Here is a 19,138-nt window from a genome sequence, read left to right on the forward strand (position 1 = left end):
TCCACAACTTTGCCTCTTTCTTGACAAGTGACTTGAGGATGCGCTGCAGTAAAATGAGGGAGTAAGGGAAGAAGGAGGAAGAGATGGAATTCAGGACACAACAGAGCCCTGTGTATCAACAGAACTGAAGGCAGAAAGACCATCAAGGATGGACAAGAGTAGGAGGCTACAGGTATCAGGAAGGCAAATACACGGGGAAAAAAGGGGACTTAACAGAGTAACTGGATGGAGAAGCTGAAAAAACACTGATGTACTAAAAGCAACCAATACAAGCAGGAAAGAAGGCAACTAGAAACTTCTGTGAAAACAAAACGCTGTTCCAAAATGGAAATATAACCAGAGTAAGCTACTCAATCTGCAGTGAACAACATGTACACTGTCATGAGTCATACTGCTTATTTTCAACTTCTAAAACAAATCAAAAAGCATAGAAAAAAGACTAACTATGGTTCCAGAACAGAATTCAAGAGCTTTCAGACGTGACATTGTCAGAGGCAGAGACGTAGAAAAGGGAAGGAGAAAGGGACAGGGTGCATCCCACATCTTACAAAGTGGGAACTGAGATTGTGTTTACAGTTAATACAATAAAAACGAAGTATGCAAATATAATAAATAACTCATTTTTTTCCATTATAAAATTCTTGTTCCTTATAGGAAATATGTAAATTACTTAAAAAAAAAACTTTTAATCACCCATAATTCAATTCTTCACAGGACCTGGGTTTGAACCTAAACTCTGCAATTTACCATCTGTATGGCTGTGAACAAGTCACTTAACCACTTAAAAACTTTTCTTCTATTTCTTTTAGGTAATTTATCTATATGCTTTTTGCTAGTATATGTATCATTATATAAGAAATGTACTATGTACACAATTTTGAATACAGATTTTTTTCATTTCAAAGCATAAAGTAAAACTCTGGATACATATCATGTCATGCTCTTCTATATTTCTAAATATATTTCTAAACATGCCCTTCACCATAGGACGAGAGGTTTCCCAAATCTTGAAAGAAACCTAAGTATGCTAAGTAGGCAGGGCTGGGCGGAGTGGTGGTGAGGTATTACAGGCACCGAGGACAGGGGGAGCAAAGGCACACAGAACAGCCAGCACATGCCTCCAGGCCGCAGTAAAAGGTGCACAGGAAGTAGAGGGTAGGGCAGAAAGAGACTATGAAGAGCTTAGTAAATCCCGTTAAGGGATCCAAACAGTTTCTCACAAAAGATGTGAGAAGAGGGTTTGCTAGACCTGTTTGCTCTGGAACCCAAGGTCTAGGACCATGTTTGCTACAAAGACAGTAGATAATTTTGTATATGATACACAGGAAGCCAGGAATGCCTCCTGGAGTTCTAGTCTGGGTGCTGGACCATGCCATGATTTGCTAAGGGAGGGAAGCCAGAAGCAAAATTCAGCTACCTTCATTTTTTAAAATGTCACTGGTGATGAATGTGCATCCCCAGGTGAGACTTTAGGCCCTAGAGCAGTGGTTCTCAACCTTCTGGCCTTTAAATACAGTTCCTCATGTTGTGACCCAACCATAAAATTATTTTTGTTGCTACTTCATAACTGTAATGTTGCTACTGTTATGAATCGTAATGTAAATATCTGATATGCAGGTTGGTCTTAGGCGACCCCTGTGAAAGGGTCATTCGACCACCAAAGGGGTCGCGACCCGCAGGTTGAGAACCACTGTTCTAGAGTATCCATGGATTGGCCTCAGGGAGCCTAAATGTCCCTGAAGTGAGCACAAAACTGAATGTGCCATCTGCATGTCTCCAGAAGAGGATCCACAACCTCCATCAGAGTCCCAAAGGGGCCGTGACCTCAGAAAGGTCAGGCACACTGGATGGAGCAAGTGGAGAAGCGACAGACATGGGAGGACACCTGCCTCGGCAGGAAGAGATGGGCTCCAGATCACAGAGGAAGGATTAGCTTTGCCCAAGCACACTTCTTCCTGAGCCTGGAGAAATTCACAGCCAACTGTGTTTGCGTATGCGTGTGTTGATCAAGTCTCTCCCCTACACTCCCAAAGTACATCCAATCGCATTATCACTTTCACATCACCGCGCTCCACTTAATCCACATCTGTTGGTCTCATTTAAGAATGAGGACAGGTTTCCCTGCTCCACCCTTAATGCCCATCACTAAGCCTGGCTCTTTGACAACTACAAGTCTGACAGCTCTTAATACAAAGAAAATGAGGCTTCAAAGCTCTCATCCACTTCTAGCCAGCCAAAGGAAAATGGAGAAAACCCCAAACGGAAGCCAGTTCTGCCAATGAGGATAGTCACTCCTCGCCCACCAAACTGTACAGAAAAAAGCGGGAGGTAATTTATTTTAGGATTGGAATTGAATTGGGAGGAAGAGTTATTAGTTGGGGAAGAGTACCTGTCTAGTACTCAATCCACTAGGTTAACATGATTTGTGCAGGATTGGGGGTTCTGAACCTGGGTGCAGGTCTGTGAAGTCTCAGATCTGGAGATGAAATACAAGCAGAAATCTAAAAGGTCATGTTGATAAATGAGGAACAGAAACACATGTAAAACCTAGTCTGCTCATATAAATACTTGATACATTCACTTAAAATACAAATAAAGTAAGTTAGGTCACAGAATCTTAACAAGGGTTAATAGAAGGACCCGAGGGCAGCCAATGGTTTTGCTGAAACCACTTAGAACACTGCATCTCCAGATCTTCCATCCCCGCCTCCCACCGCATTGGATTACACACACCTTGGCCTGCAGGCTTCACTTGACTGCAGTGGCTCATTACCTTGGTTGCACAATGGATCCCCTTCAGAGATTTCAAAATACGAGGCCTGGGAAACAGAAAAATTTTTAAAGAGCCCTAAGTGATTCTGACATGTAGCCAAGGCTGAAAACTACTGCTTTACTGCAAGGTTTGGTCACCAATTCCCAAACCTAGCTTTATATGCCAACCACCTGGGTGGCTTTCTGAAACACCTATGAATGGAAATCTTAAGCCAGGAAATTATAATCATCCATGACTGAGTATTCAATTATGAGGATGAATATACAATGTGAAGCTAAAACAGTTTACCTGTCTTAATGCTTAAAAATTCAAGGTGCTATCTTCCAGGAAAGTACACCATTGGCCTCTTGTGCTATCTTCAAGGTCAGAGACTTATCCCAAAACTTCACACTTGCTCTCCTCCTTTTCAGCTTCCTGATCGTGGTCAGCAGAGACATGTGGTGTTAACGCTGGGTCTCTCCACCCCCAGACAGGGGAACACAGAAGCCACGATCAGGATCAGTGAGCATTTTTTATTCTTACTTTTAAATCCTACTGATTTCTTGTGTTTGTGTCCATATGACTTAGAGTGGCACTGGGAAAGGAAGTTGCATGTGCTTTGATGAGACTATGTTGGAAGGGAGAAAAAGAGGAGCTGAATAAGCTTTCTTGCATATGTCTCCTGTATATGAAAGTGCCCTATAAACAAAGCCCCATGTTGATTAACATTCAGTCTTGCAGAAATGAGACAATAAATGTATGCACCAAACTGCTTACTACTAGGTGCAGCATTTATAAATGCTCTTACATGCTGAGAAGGGTGGTGGTGGACAGACCCAGAAATCAGGAGACTTAAATTCCAATCGGATTTGCTACTGGTCACACTGCCTAAGGCACACCCTGAAATCTGTCACCATCCCTACCTAAAAATAGACTACACACCCCTTTCTCAGGTTCTCCACAGATCTGGGTGGGGATTACAGGTGGTTGGACAAACAGCGTGGCAGAACAAAGAGAATCTGGATTTAGGTCTTAGATTTGAACATTTGTCACTTGTTACGTGGCCTTGCTTTAAATGACCACTCACAGGTAAATGGGGCAAACCCCTCTTTCAGTGTTGTAAGGATTAAGGTAATGATCTATGTAAAAACATGAGATAAGTGCTGGGTTCATGTTATACATGAAGGTACACAAAGAATAAAATTCTATATAAATACAAGGCAATATTACATAACTCTAGTTATTGCATAGTTTTATAAATAATTTTCCAGGAGTAAAGGCTCAGTGGTAACAAAGGTACCTTACCTTAGCCAGTTTCTTCATCCTTCCAAGTTTTCATATTCCAATACCTTTGAACTTCTCCCAAAAAATCAAGACCTTAGGAATTCCACTCTGACCCTCCCTCTCCTTCCCTTTCCCTCTTTGGCCCTCTCAGAATTAGAAGGGCTCCATTTTTTCTTCTAAAGACCACAGAGAAAGTGAGAAGGACACTGACTGAGCCAGTTGGCTGGGCCTGAGCAGTGAGCAGAGGAAACATGGGCAGGCTCTAGGCCAGCTTGTTCTTTGACTCCCCTACCTGGGATGGGGCCGTCAAGAGCAGCTCACTGAAATGGAATGCAGTGGGAGCTGTGGGTTCTTTGGAGAGCTGTTCATCTTAGCAAATGAGTACAGCCCAGCAGCATCTGTGGCCCGTGTGTAATCTCCATCAAACCTCAAGTGCTCGGCCATGCAGACTCGGGAAGGGTCAGAAGAGACTCACCAGAGCTTTCCCATCCAAGGTTCATGAGGTATAGAACGAGGGAAACAGCCATTTTCCTACTTCTGTCCATCTGAGGAGCAGTAGACAGTTAGTAGGTTTAAAAAATATATTTTTAATTACCTAGGGAATGGAAAGCTTATAAATATTCATAGGTGGGTTGTTGGTGAATTGCTACCCCAAGTGGTTTCCTTAACTAGTCACTGCTTAACCCCAAATGCTATGATACAAGGTTCAAAGCGCCAGAATTCCACCAGGCAGACCTATACCAATAAACTGCCTGTTGCTCAAGAAATTACCAGTTTAAAAAAAAACAAATTTAGTTTAAAAATACCTTTCCCCAAGTGGAATCTTCACCATTTAGCTTTGTATGACCCATTTCTAAGAAAGCCACATTCTATTTCCGACACCACCACATCTTAGGGGACAGTTAAAAACAAAGTCCCAGCCTTTAGGGGCTTAGCTTTCATTTTCTTTAAGTCAGCCTCTGAAATGCTTGTGTTTTGTGCTGCACTCCTGAAAACTATTATCTTTAAGACCGTAGCAGGCCTCATTTTTACAAAGGAGGAACACAGCAGTGGTGTCTAATTAGGGGGGTAGCAGGTATGATCAATGCCTGGAGATCTTCCTCTTCCTTTACGTTACTCAACGAGGTGGGTTCTGTGGTGTCGCATGAGGTGGGAGTTGGAAATGAAGGCGGCACCACACTTCTCACACTCATAGGGCTTCTCCCCCGTGTGGGTTCTCTGGTGCACAGTGAGGCTCGACCGCTGCCTGAAGGCCTTGCCACACTCATTGCATGTGTAAGGTTTTTCCCCATTATGGATTCTCTGATGAATGAGCAGGTACGAGCTGCAGGTGAAGGCCTTCCCGCACTCATTACACACGTAAGGAAGATCGCCACTGTGAATCCTCTGGTGCACGATAAGGCAGGAGAGCTGACTGAAGGCTTTTCCACACTCGCTGCAGTCATAAGGTTTCTCTGCAGTGTGGATTCTCTGGTGCACGATCAGGTGTGAAAAACAGCTGAAGGCCTTTCCACACTCTTTACACTCATATGGCTTCTCACCCGTATGGCTTCGCTGATGCACAATAAGATTGGCACTCTGGGTGAAGGCTTTGCCACAGTCATTACAGGCAAAGGGCTTCTCCCCGGTGTGGATCCTCTGGTGGACAATGAGGTTGGAGCTCCGAGTAAATGTTTTCCCACACTCATTACATTCATAGCATTTTTCTGTAATGTGGACTTTCTGGTGCCGAGCAAGTTGTGAGCTGTAACTGAAGGCTTTCTCACATTCACTGCACTTGAAGGTTTTTTCTAAGGAGTGGATTTTTTGATGGACAGTCAGGTTTGAACTCTGAGTGAAGGCTTTCCCACATTTGGAACAAACATAGGGTTTCTGTCCAGTGTGGATTCGCTGATGCACAACAAGGTTGGCACTCTGAATGAAGGCCTTCCCACACTCGTGACACTCAAAAGGTTTCTCCCCAGTGTGGATCCGCTGATGCACCACGAGGTTAGCACTCTGACTAAAGCCTTTCCCACACACACTACAAGTAAAAGGTTTCTGCCCAGGCTGGCTTTTCTGGTTTTTAACAGGGCCAGAACTACGGTTGTATCTTTCCCCAGATTTCTGACATTTCTGGTCTTCTTCTTCTTTGAAGTTTCCAGGTACGTGACAGTCCTTCACTGTCACTTGCCTGAAGTCTTTCTTTTCCCTCTTTATTCTCTGCCCCTTTAACATGTTCCCTTTTTCGAAGGCTTCTTCGAACTCAGGTCCTTGAGAGTCAACTTTCTGGATCCTTCCTGATATCGTGAAGGCTTTTTCTGCTTCATCACATATTTCAGTTTTGGGAACCAATAATTGTGGGTTCTTGGTCTCAGTACCTGAAACAACGAATACAAGTGTCAGCTTTTTCTAACCTAGAAAAAGAATAAGATCATAAAGTCATAAAGGTGAGGAGGTCTGTGACTTCAGTGTCTGTAGAAGGGCTTCATTCAAAGAAAGAATCACCTCTGGCCCTGGCTGGTAGCTTGGTTAGTTAGAACGTCGTCTCAATATGCCAAGGTTGTGGGTTTGATCCCTGGTAAGAAGGAACCAATGAATGCATAAATAAATGGAACAACAAATCAGTTCCTCTCTGTCTTTCTTACTTTCTCTCTCTCTCTCTCCCTATAATAATAAAATTAAAAAAGAATCCCCTCACATGCCACCTCTCCTCTGTAGGTTCCTCTGCCTGGCCTATGATCTCCCCCACACCTAGAGCAGAGTCCACTGATTCATGGTCTTTCCAGCACTTCCATTTCCCTCCACTAGACATTTAACACACGGCCTTATGCCAGGGAAGCCATCTCCAGACAGGTCTCCTCTGGCTGTCTGATGACTGATCTCACAATTAAGACCAGTTCTGCAGGACACCAGTCTGTCCCCAGGCTTGCCTTCTTACCTTGTCCACTTAGTGTGAACCTGCTTCCAACCCACCAGTTACTTAGAGAGATGCCCTACCTGTGGATGAAGATCTGGGCAACTTAGGCTTTTGTATATGAGAATGCTGCATATCAGAGAGAGAATAAGATGGACAGAAAGGGCCACACTGGCCAAACGCCTCCAAAACATTAAGTGTAGCAGAGCACTTAAGAACATGAATTCTGGCTCTAACCGGGTGGGCTCAGTGGATAGAGCGTCAGCCTGTGGACTCAAGGGTCCCAGGTTCTATTCCAGTCAAGGGCATGTACCTTGGTTGCAGGCACAGCCTGACCAGTGGTATTGTGGGTCACAGTGCTGGGACCAGAAGGAAAGATGAACCTTAGGGTATGGCAGTTGCTATGGTAATAGATGGCAACACTAGAAGGGACTAAAGACGACTGGGAACAGAGTAAACACCTTACCCCCGATGTCGAGGAAACAGCCTCGCCTTTGTCAGGGAAAGATGACCTTTTCGATTTAAGTGTAAGACATGAGGTAACCTGCTCCACAGTGGCAAAAAGTACCACGAGAACATCAAAGCTTCCTGAAGCATTAAAACTCTGACTAGCCCTGACCGGTTTGGCTCAGTGGATAGAGCGTCGGCTTGCGGACTGAAGGGTCCCGGGTTCGATACCGGTCAAGGGCATGTACCTTGGTTGCGGGCACATCCCGGGTGGGGGGTGTGCAGGAGGCAGCTGATCTATGTTCCTAACTCTCTAACCCTCTCCCTTTCTCTCTGTAAAAAATCAATAAAATGTAAAAAAATAAATAAATAAAACTCTGACTAGTTTCTGGTTGCTCTACATCAAGCATATCAAACTCACAGTCCGCGGCCCACAACGAATATTTTTGCGGCCCAGCCAAAATAATGGTATGTAAACCATAAAAATACTGGAGGAATCCAAAGGAAACAAAATCTCAGACATATGCCGAAGCAATTTCTTCACTGATACAGCTCCTAGGGCATTGGAAACTAAAGAGAAAATAAACCAATGGGACTACATAAAAATAAAAAGCTTTTGTACAGCAAAAGAAACCATCAACAAAACAATAAGAACCCCCACTGCATGGGAGAACATATTTGCGAATGTTATCTCTGATAGGGGTTTAATCTCCAACATTTATAGGGAACTCTTACAACTTAACAAAGAAAGATAAACAATCCAATAAAAAAATGGGCAAAGGACCTAAATAGACACTTTTCAAAAGAGGACATTCAGAAAGCCAAGAGACATATGAAAACATGCTCAAAGTCACTAATCATCCAAGAGATGCAAATCAAACAACAATGAGGTACCATCTCACACCTGTCAGAATGGCTATAATCAACATATCAACAAATGACAAGTGCTGGAGAGGATGTGGATAAAAAGGAACACTTGTGCACTGCTGGTGGGAATGCAGACTGGTGCAGCCACTATGGAAGACAGTATGGAGTTTCCTCAAAAAACTAAAAATGGAACTCCCATTTGACCCAGTGATCCCACTTCTAGGAATATATCCCAAGAAACCAGAAACACCAATCAGAAAGGATATACGCATCCCTATGTTCATAGCAGCACAATTTACCATAGCTAAGATTTGGAAACAGCCTAAGTGCCCATCAGCAGATGAATGGATTAGAAAACTGTGGTACATCTACACAATGGAATACTACACTGCTGTAAAAAAGAAGGAATTCTTACCATTTGCCACAGCATGGATGGAACTGGAGAGCATTAGGCTAAGTGAAATAAGCCAGTCAGAGAAGGATAAATACCACATGATCTCACTCATTTGTGGAATATAATGAACAACATAAACTGATGAACAAGGACTGATCCAGAGACGGAGAGGCATTGATTGGACTGTCGGGCCTTGGAGGAAAGGTAAGGGAGGGTGGGGGTAAAGGGGAGAAATCAACCAAAGGACTTATATGCAAGCATATAGGCCTAACCAATGGACACAGACAATGGGGGAGTGAGGGCATGAGCTGGGGGGTAGGGGATAACGTGGGGATAAGGACACATATGTAATATCTTAATCAATAAAAAATATATTAAAAAAAATTCAATTTGCAAAACTTGGAGCTTACATAACCATGAACCACAGACAAAGCACAAGTGTTCTCATGTTTATAAAAATATTTCAAGATGTTTGAATGAACTAAAAATAAGTTATGCATAAAGGCTTAAAAATTGGTTTTTAATGTAAAACTTTAATAAATTCAACATTGCCGAAACCGGTTTGGCTCAGTGGATAGAGCGTCGGCCTGCGGACTGAAAGGTCCCAGGTTCGATTCCGGTCAAGGGCATGTACCTGGGTTGCGGGCACATCCCCAGTGGGGGATGTGCAGGAGGCGGCTGATCGATGTTTCTCTCTCATCGATGTTTCTGACTCTCTATCTCTCTCCTTTCCTCTCTGTAAAAATTCAATAAAATATATTTAAAATAAATAAATAAATAAATAAATAAATAAATTCAACATTAATCAATATACAGAAAACTGTAGACACTCTCTCTCAAACTTTGAAAACCCAGTAACATGTCACAATTTCCAAAGCACTTTCATGTATATTATTTTAGCACCAAAATGAAGCTTCTCCTTCACTTGAGTGGGAGCCACAAAAGGGCAGTGTGTCTTATTTACTGCTGTAGCCCCTGCAACAATTGTCCTGCCTAGCACAGAGGAAACTGGCCCCCAATCAACCCTGTACATATCGAATGAATGCACTGCATTTACAGAACAGGAAATGGGGGTCCAGGAGCGAACAGATTTGCTCAAGGCCATATAATTATCAGAGGCAGGGCACCAACTACACTCAGATCTCTCTTACTTCTCAGAGCTCAGTGTTCTTGCTCTGACCTGCTGCTGTGGAAGTGGCTGGCAGCACAGAACAGTAAGTCTTAGCTGGGAACAGAGTCTTGAGGTAAGAGGCAGAGAAGGAAAATAAAGGCCATTCCTGGCGGACAGGTACAGTTGTGGAAGTTAAGACTATGAATGACTGATAAAGCAAGGACACAGAGAAAAAATGTTACACAGGGGAATACATCAGAGAGAATGGAATAGAAAGCAGAAAGTGAACAGAAGCTGCGAAGAGTTTGGGGAATAAGTAAAAAACGGACAAGAAGATGAAAGGCGGAGATCCCAACCTTCCTCACAACACTGGTGTAAGAACGTGAGTTGGACCACAAAAGCCTGAGGAACTGGCTAGTAAGGAAAATGGGTTCAAAATATTCAGACTCTGCCCTGTACCAGACAGACTCATAAAGTTGAGTGCCCAAAGGAGCCTTGGTAGATGTCCAGGGTTCGCTTCCACAACAGAGGACTCATGGCTACCACATTCTTCAGCCAGTTACACATCACTCCCTTGGAAAGCCTCTGCCACTGCTAGTTAGATATATAACACTAGAGGCCCGGTGCACGAAATTCATGCAAGGGGCTCAGCCCTAGCGGCCCTGGCTGGCTTGTGGCCCTGCCCACTGGTCATTCTGGAAGGTCGTTCTAGAACAGCCGTGGGCAAACTATGGCCCGCGGGCCGGATCCGGCCCATTCGAAATGAATAAAACTAAAAAAAAAAAAAGACCGTACCCTTTTATGTAATGATGTTTACTTTGAATCTATATTAGTTCACACAAACACTCCATCCATGCTTTTGTTCCGGCCCTCCGGTCCGGTTTAAGAACCCATTGTGGCCCTCGAGTCAAAAAGTTTGCCCACCCCTGTTCTAGAAGGTCATTCTGCTGTCCGGTCTAATTAGCATATTAGCTCTTTATTATATAGGATACCTCCCTTTCCTAAGTCCCAGCTTAGAGAACCAGATGATAAACCACCATATCCTTCATGAGGACCTAGTTTTGAACACCATTACAGCTGACACTACTGCTCAAAAGCCTCTAGAATGTGTAAGAAGTTCTAGGAAAACAGAACATCTCCAGGGCATTTTCTCAAAATCACCAACCTATGCTAAACATAAAGTATATGAAGAGGATGTGTACCCATATGTGTGAATAGATATGAAACCTGCTCAACAATAAATGTGATTAAAAGGTGAATCTGAAGTCCACCTGTGTTTGGTGTCTTGAGACTCTATGCAAAATAAGCCATCTCCTGTGACAAATGCATGGGCACCTTTCAGCATTCTGAATCAGGCTGAACTTACCTGGGGAGGTCATGCTCCCATGAGTCTCCAGTGTCTCGCTCTCGGCCAGACTCCCTGATAACGAGCAGCTGCTGAGGGTTGAAGCAGCAGGCACCTCCTGCGTGGCTTTCAGGACTACCGCCATGTCCCAGAACATACTCTGCCCCTAGAGACAGGCAGGCATAGGGGGGTTTATGAGAGGATGGTCACTGGGATCAGGGGGTGGAGGGTAGTCAGGTATGACGACAGCTTTTGAGGATGAGAATGTTAAGTACCTATTCCTGGAAATGATAAAACAAACAACCTTCCCCCCACTTTTTTTAAAAAACTGATTTTAGAGAGGGAGGGAGAGAGAGGGGGTTGGGGAAGAGAGAGAGAGAGAGAGAGAGAGAAAAAAAAAACATCCATCATTTGTCTCCTGTATGTACTCTGACTGGGTACTATATACCAACCTTTTTGGTACATAGTACAACATTCCAACTGACCCGGCCAGGGCTCCAAACATTATTTTTTTATAAAAAGGAACAGGAAGTTAAGGAAGCCAGTCTTTCCTAATCCCCATGATGAGTTAGGCAGAGAAGCAAGCCTGCCACCTTCTTCCCTGTCACTCTGATTTCACCTCAGTGCTCACTCTAGCATCCAAACTTAACTTGCCAGTGAGTGCATGACAAGACAAGAGAGCACATGGGGAGGCTTTCCAGAGTAGAATTTTCTGAGGTCTAAAGATCAAAGATCATATTATTAAAGAGGCTTTGGGGAACCTCATCTGGCCAATGATGGCAAGGGGTGTGTTTGAAAACACAAGGACAACAGTGTAGTACAAAGCCTCACGACTCTAAGTGTCCTTTGCAGTTTAAAAGAATCACATCACCTGAGAGCTTGTGAGAAATGCAGACTCTCAGGTCACACCCCACACCTGAATCAGAATCTGCATTTCAACAAGACCCTGCCACAGTGATTCCTATGCATGTTAAAGTTTGAGAAACAAAGGTCAGAATGATCAAATCCTGACTGGAATCAGCTAGAAGGTGTTTTTTTTTTAAAATATATTTTATTGATTTTTACAGAGAGGAAGGGAGAGGGATAGAGAAAATAGAAACATCGATGAGAGAGAAACATCAATTAGCTGCCTCTTACACACCCCCTACTAGGGATGTGCCCGCAACCAAGGTACATGCCCTTGACCGGAATCGAACCTGGGACCCTTCAGTCCACAGGACCATGCTCTATTCACTGAGCCAAACTGGTTAGGGCCAACTAGAAGGTTTTTAAAACTGGACAAGTCTGGGTCCTGCCCCCAGATACTGATTTAACTGGAATGCAGTATGGCATGGGCATCACAGTTTTATAAAAAGCTCCCCAGGTAATTCTGTGTAGGAAAGTTTGAGAACCACCAGTTTATAAAGTACTAGATGCCAGCCATGGCCGGTTTGGTTCAGTGGATAGAATGCCAGTCTGTGGACTGAAGGGTCCCAGGTTCAATTCCGGTCAAGGACACATGCCCAGGTTGCATGCTCAATTCCCAGTGGGGGTGGAGGCAGCCAATTGATTTTCTCTCATCACTGATGTTTCTATTTCTCTCTCCCTCTCCCTCCTGTTTGAAATCAATAAAAATGTGTTTTTGTTTTTTTTTAAAGTACTAGATGCCACATCAATCAGAAGAGAATGCTCCTTTATGTTCCAAAGGACTGAAGTCCAGAGCTCCAGCTGAGAAACAAGGCTCCAGGAGTGGCAGCAGAGGGACAGCAGCCCCTCTGAAACCCCTGGAGATCCTTCGGTCTCTCCTCCCTCATTCCTCCCAGACCATTATTTACCTTTTCCTCCTGCTCTGCCCCGTCAAGGCCTTCCCAGGGATCCTCTCCAGGAACCCCGGCTTTGATGTCCTCAGAATGCACTTGTTGGCTGGATGCCTGACCTAGGAAGCTTTCCTCTTCTTCCTCCTCCTTTTTCACTGTCACTGCGCCCCAAGGGGCCAGGGCCATGGCCTCTCTCAAATCTGCAGTCATCTTCTCTGCTTAGCAGAACTCCTGCAGCTGAGGGCTGCCCAGCAGAGGTCAAGCCCCATCTAATCTTTAATTTCAACAGTATCTTCTTGAGTTTCCTCCCAGGGCCAGGATGAGTACCGTCTACTGAGAAAGCAGAAAACGTTGTTAGCATCAAGCAGATGTTTGCCTGGCTGCTACCAAGCCCACTGGCCCATTTCACCAGTGCCTAGACAGGGGCCACTGCAGCACAAGGTCTGCTCTACTCCTCACACATAGGATGGAAGGGGTTGGACTGTAAACAGGTAATTTGTCCCCATGATAATTACACTGCAAACAGCTTTATATAATGTCTATTGATTTTTTTCTGATTATAAAGTTGATACATTTTTATTGTAAAGACTTGAAAAATACAAAAAATGATTAAGAAAAATCATCCCTGGTTCACCTCCAAAGAGGTAACCACTGTGTATGATAGGATATATTTCTTTTAAGAGAAAACTTCCAACCACATTGACAATTATGAGAAGTTAAACTTTTTGTTTTTAACTATGAGGATTCATATTTTCACAATGGTCACCATGGGGTTTTTCTGTGTATTTTTTTTTTTTTAAGAAGGGACATGACAACACAAAAATTTTAGTGCCAAAGGTAAATAATAGAATGATAATAGAATAATAGAATAATAATCTCAAGAAAAACCTGGGAGCCTAGACACCAACATATTAGGAGTGGTTATCGCCGGGTGATGTGATTACAGGTAGTTTTGAGGTTCTTTTTGCTTGTTATATTTTCCATTTCTTCCAAATGTCCCCTGAGACTAAGTATTAGTCTTAAGATAAAGAAGATTTTTTTCATGTTGCCATTCTTCACACTTATCATTTTTAGTAGCTACACAATAACCTAGGGTGTTATCATTCCCATTGAAAAAGGATCAATACAGAAATACACAGAATTAAATATACACACACACACACAAATTAGTGATCAGTCTACTTAATCTTTTCTCTGTACTGCCATACACTATATACACCTTCACACTTACTGTTTATTTTTCCACAACACATTAGATCATATATGTATACTGTTCAGCAACCTGTATTGTTTTTTGAACTCAATTTCTATATTTCACAATAGTCTAGTAGTCTCAGATAGACGTTTTAATGTAAGTACATTCAGAGCTATCTCATTCTGGCATAGTACTCTCAATTATAGCGATAATTTACTTAACCATCCCTAATTTATGAACCATTGCTTCAGCAAAAGGAGTTTTGATTGTTTCCACTTATTTTCTTAGTAATAATTAATGCTAAGATTTTTCTGTGCAAACAGAATAGAGGAATTACTGGTTGAAGGAATTTATGATTGACATGTACTGTCAAATTGCTTCCTAAAAGGACCACACCAAATCACACCACTAACTTAACAGTACCCTTTCATCACAGCCAAGCCAACAGGTTTGTTTGTGCTGTTGTTTTTTTTAAGTAACACAATTACCTTAACATTTTCGTTGGTTATGAAGAGAATGAGAGATTTCTATTCCCCTGCAGATGCTTTATTAGAATAAAAATGCTTTTACTAACCTTTTGTTGCTACTGAATTGTTGCTACTGAAGTGAGCATATGATTTTCCCCACGTGTTAACTTACTGTATACATTGAATTTCTTGAGTAACGCAATACTTGCACTCCTGCAACAAATTTTAATTCTGGAATATTACTCTTTCCTTGACTAGCCGAATTCTAGGTAGGAAGACCCTTAACACTCGTTTCACCTGTGACTAAGCAAGATTGGCCACTCTGAGTCCTGTCATCAGGCTGCTGAGCACACTCAGATCGGCGTCCGGCCCGTGACAGCACCGAGTCCCCATCCAGGGCTTTCCTTCCCATGTCCTTTCTTTCCAAACGTGGCAGCCCCTCTCCTCCATCTCCAAGCCCCACGCAGCCTGTTCCCGGTACGCCCGGCTCCTGGGAGGTTCGTGTCCCACCTCCCCGCGGCCAGGCCCTCCGTAGGCGGCAGCCGGGTTCCCGAAGCGCTGGGGCGCGGAGCCACCCTCGGACCGGGCTGGGGTCCCCACCACAGGGATGGCCCCTCCCGCGCCCCCGCCGCTCGCGCCCCCCCCAACCCAGCTCACCGTGCGCTGCTGAGAGGCCGGGCCACAGCACTCATGGGCTTTGGGGCCTCAGGCCGGCGGGCGGAGACCCCCTCGGCTAGCGGCTAGCGGCGCCAGAACAATGACCGGACAGGAAGTGCCTCGGGATGGGCTTCCGGCTCCCCAAGTCGCCATGCCGGCCTCTCTAGGAATCTGGGAGGTGCTTTCCTCTCGATGGGTATCCTATATTGCTGCGGATCTGGGATGCGAGCAAAAGCGCTCAGAAAGGGGGGTGCAGGGAGGGTGGGCATCTGCGGGCTGACAGGGGCAGTTAAACGAGGCGAGCACCCAGGAGCCCGAAGCTACAAAGATTTAATCCGTAGAAAGCCCTGATAATTTTGCTCCAAATGTTTTATTTTGAAATTATCAAACAGGTACAGAAAAGTTGAAAGGTACAATACCTGTAGCCTCCATCTGGACTTAATCAACCTTTGCTACGTTTGCTTTGTACCATACATACTGAAAAACATTTTTTTGAAAGTGGTAAACATCAAAACACTTCATCCCAAATACTTCAATATTCATCCTTTCATAATAATATTCTCCAAACACCATCATTATAGGTAAGAAAACTAGTAATTTCCTAATATTGTTATTCACATTTTCCCAACTGTCCTAAAATACATATTTCATAATTTTGTTTTTCCAAATCAGTTTCCCACACTGCATCACACTCCTTAGTCTCTATTTTTACTTTTTATTTTGACTTAAAGATTCACAGGAAGTTGCAAATATACTAGCCTCCCCAAACAGGTATATCTTACATAATTATATAAAACTCAGAAAATCAAGATTGGTACAATGTGTGTGTATAATTCTTGTCATTTTATCACAATATGTATAGATTTGTATAATCAACACAATCAAGATACACACAACTGTTCCAACACTTAGATTTCCCTCCCTCTCCCCTGCTCCCTCCCCACCATTCTCAACTTCTGACAACCACTAATCTGTTTTTCACTTACGTAGTTTTGTCATTTTAGAAAATTATGTAAATAGAATTATACTTTTTTACCTTTTGAGATTGGATTTTTCACTCAGCATAATTCACTTAAAATTCACTTGAGTCATTGCAGGTATCAATAGATTACTCCATTTTATTGCAGAGTAATAATTATTTCATCATATAGATATACCAATTTGTTTAACCACCCACTGAAGGACATTTGGGTTACTTACAAATTTTGATTATGAAAAAAACTGCTATGAACAGTCATGTACAAGTCTTCACCTGAACGTTAGATTTCACTTCCCTGGGATAAATGCTCAAAAGAGCAATACTGGGAAGAAACTGCCAAACTATTTTCCAGAGTGGCTGTGCCATTTAACATTCCTGGCAAATGAGATCCATTTTCTCCACATCCTTGCCAGCATTTGATGTGAATACCATTTATCTGTTTCCAAAGCGATTCTGTGCAGTTATTTTTAACTTGCATTTCCCTAATGACTAATAATGTCAAACAACTTTTCATTTACTTATTTGCCATCCATACTTTGGTGAAATGTATGACTTTTGCTCATTTTTAAATTAAATCCATTTACTGAGTTTGGAGAATTCTTTATATAGTCTAACTACAAATCCTGTATGGATGTACGATTTGTAAATATTTCATCCTCTTAAGAGACTTTTACTATATTTTACTTCTTGAGTTCAGAGAGGGAGAGGGAGAGAGTGACAGAAACATCAATGATGAGTCATTGAACTGCTGCCTCCCAAACACCCCTGGGCCATCTGCCCTGACCTGGAATCAAACCATGACCTCCTGGTTCATAGGCAGATGCTCAACCACTGAGGCATGCCAGCCTGGGCCTCTCAAGAGTCTTTTAAAGAGCAAATAATTTTTTCCTCTTATGGAGCATGTTTTTTATAAAAATCTAAGAATTCTTTGCTTAGTTCCCAATTATTCATTTATTTAGCCTATGGACATCCAATTGTTCCAGCAGCATTTGCTGAAAAGTCCCTCCTCTGCTGAATTCCTTTTGTATCTTTGTCAAAAATCAATTGGGCATTTGTGTGAGTCTATTCCTGCCTTAGCATCTTATTGCTCTTTGGTATCTTTTTTAAAAACATGTATTTTTATTGATTTAGAGGGGGAGAAGGAAATAGAAACATCAATGATGAGAATCATTGATCAGCTGCCTCTTGCACACAACCCCACTGGGGATCAAGCCTACAACCAGGACGTGCGCCCTGACCAGGAATCGAACCGTGACCTCCTGCTTCATAGGTTGATGCTCAACCACTGAGCCACACTTGCTGAATGATCTTTAGTATCTTTTAAACACAACTTCCTAATTCACATTTTATACCTTTTACTGTTAAATTTTATACATACTGTATATAAAAGCAGAGAACAGTACAATGAACTCTCAATACTCATCCAGCTTCAAAGATTATCACCTCTCCCCTTTTCATCGTCATTTTGAAGAATACAGTGCAGTTTTCTTGTACAATATCCCACATCTGAATTTGTTTCTCCTGATGTCATTTATCTTGTTTTTCTGCTTCCTGTAGGTCCTGTAAACTGGCAATTTGGTCCAAGAAGCTTGATGAATTCAGGTTATACTTTTAGCTTATTGCATCCCTATGAGGAGGCACATTATATGGGTTGTTTCAGCCTTAATAATGTTGCATTTTAATTGGTTAAGAGGTAAATGCTAGTTTTCTCCATTCTTAAAGAACATTTACCTTTGTAATTATTACATAATCCGGGGTGATTCTTCTGCAGCATGGATATAAAACAATTTCATATTCATTACCTTGTAATAACTTCATGAGGTATTCTTCCTCCTGCTTAACAGATGAGGAAATCAAAGTTCCAAGAAATTAAGGCATTTGTCCAAGTTGAAGAATCTAACTCATAACCAGGTCTTAATTTTTAACCTTGGGCCCATTCCAGTATTCACTTTTGGGTACCTTCATTCTAATGAGGAACCAGCCCTCAAGGAAATTTGGAGTTGAATTAATAATTATTATAATCAACATACCACTTCAATACTACTGGTAATTAGGAAACACAATCCTGACATTAATAGTCCAGCTGCAGAATTAGAGTTTTGAGAATGACAACATAAAATTATCAACTCAAAAATACAGGTTGAATTAAATTTACAAATGTACAAAAGGGAAAACTGAACAAATGGTTGCTTTACAGGGAATAATGGACCTAACGGCTCAGAAATGTATTCTGAATTGGTTTAATTAGAGCTTGAAGGGCTTGTTTCTTAAGTAAAAAGCTATCTCATGTCAACAATGATAAATTGAGGGCAATGCCAGGGATAATCAGCTCAAGGGTTGGGGTTAAGGCAGGGGTGGGCAAACTTTTTGACTCGAGGGCCACAATGGGTTCTTAAACTGGACCGGAGGGCCGGAACAAAAGCATGGATGGAGTGTTTGTGTGAACTAATATAAATTCAAAGTAAACATCATTACATAAAAGGGTACGGTCTTTTTTTTTTTTTTTTATTTTTATTCATTTCAAACGGGCCGGATCCGGCCCGCGGGCCGTAGTTTGCCCACGGCTGGGTTAAGGGCTTTTCCCTATGAACAAGGTAAGCAACACAGGACTGCCCTTCCATTCTGATACTCTACATACACTAGGTTTCAAATTTGAAGATTGAAAAGAAATTGTTTGCATTGGTATCAGTGTTAATGGGTGGATATATTATTTTCCCACAATAATTCAGTATTATTATGTAAAAACAAACTAGGGCAGTGGTTCTCAACCTTCCTAATGCCGCGACCTTTTAACACAGTTCCTCATGCTGTGGTGACCCCCAACCATAAAATTATTTTTGTTGCTACTTCCTAACTGTAATTTTGCTACTGTTATGAATCGTAATGTAAATATCTGATATGCAGGATATATTTTCAGGGGTCACGACCCACAGGTTGAGACCGCTGAA

General features: G+C 42.5%; 1 protein-coding gene across 3 annotated transcripts; it reads right to left on the reverse strand.

The window, feature by feature from the left end:
* Positions 1–1,609: 1,609 nt before the first annotated feature.
* On the reverse strand, positions 1,610–15,320 carry ZNF35 (zinc finger protein 35). Of its 3 annotated transcripts, none has more exons than XM_036333105.1 (4): positions 15,212–15,320; positions 12,911–13,225; positions 11,118–11,262; positions 1,610–6,396 (listed from the first exon to the last, which is right to left on the reverse strand). In XM_036333105.1, exons 2-4 carry the CDS (start codon positions 13,100–13,102, stop codon positions 5,150–5,152), a joined length of 1,584 nt encoding a protein of 527 aa, XP_036188998.1. In that variant the 5' UTR covers positions 13,103–13,225; positions 15,212–15,320; the 3' UTR covers positions 1,610–5,149. The 3 variants fall into 3 exon arrangements, with proteins under 3 accessions (XP_036188998.1, XP_036188997.1, XP_036189000.1); XM_036333104.1 differs by having other exon boundaries at positions 12,911–13,222; positions 15,212–15,317; XM_036333107.1 differs by lacking the exon at positions 15,212–15,320 and having other exon boundaries at positions 12,911–15,025.
* Positions 15,321–19,138: the final 3,818 nt, after the last annotated feature.

Source organism: Myotis myotis, unplaced genomic scaffold (genome assembly GCF_014108235.1).
Source record: "Myotis myotis isolate mMyoMyo1 unplaced genomic scaffold, mMyoMyo1.p scaffold_m19_p_13, whole genome shotgun sequence".
In the NCBI taxonomy this organism is placed as follows: domain Eukaryota; kingdom Metazoa; phylum Chordata; class Mammalia; order Chiroptera; family Vespertilionidae; genus Myotis; species Myotis myotis.

What these genes read in the sequence shown, in the direction of transcription:
- ZNF35 (XM_036333105.1), bottom strand. Translation starts at nt 13,102, where the DNA reads ATGACTGCAGATTTGAGAGAGGCCATGGCCCTGGCCCCTTGGGGCGCA. An exon ending in GGGCAGAGCAGGAGGAAAAG is followed by an intron (nt 11,263 to 12,910) that starts GTAAATAATGGT and finishes GCCTGTCTCTAG; the next exon opens with GGGCAGAGTATGTTCTGGGA. An exon ending in TGGGAGCATGACCTCCCCAG is followed by an intron (nt 6,397 to 11,117) that starts GTAAGTTCAGCC and finishes TCGTTGTTTCAG; the next exon opens with GTACTGAGACCAAGAACCCA.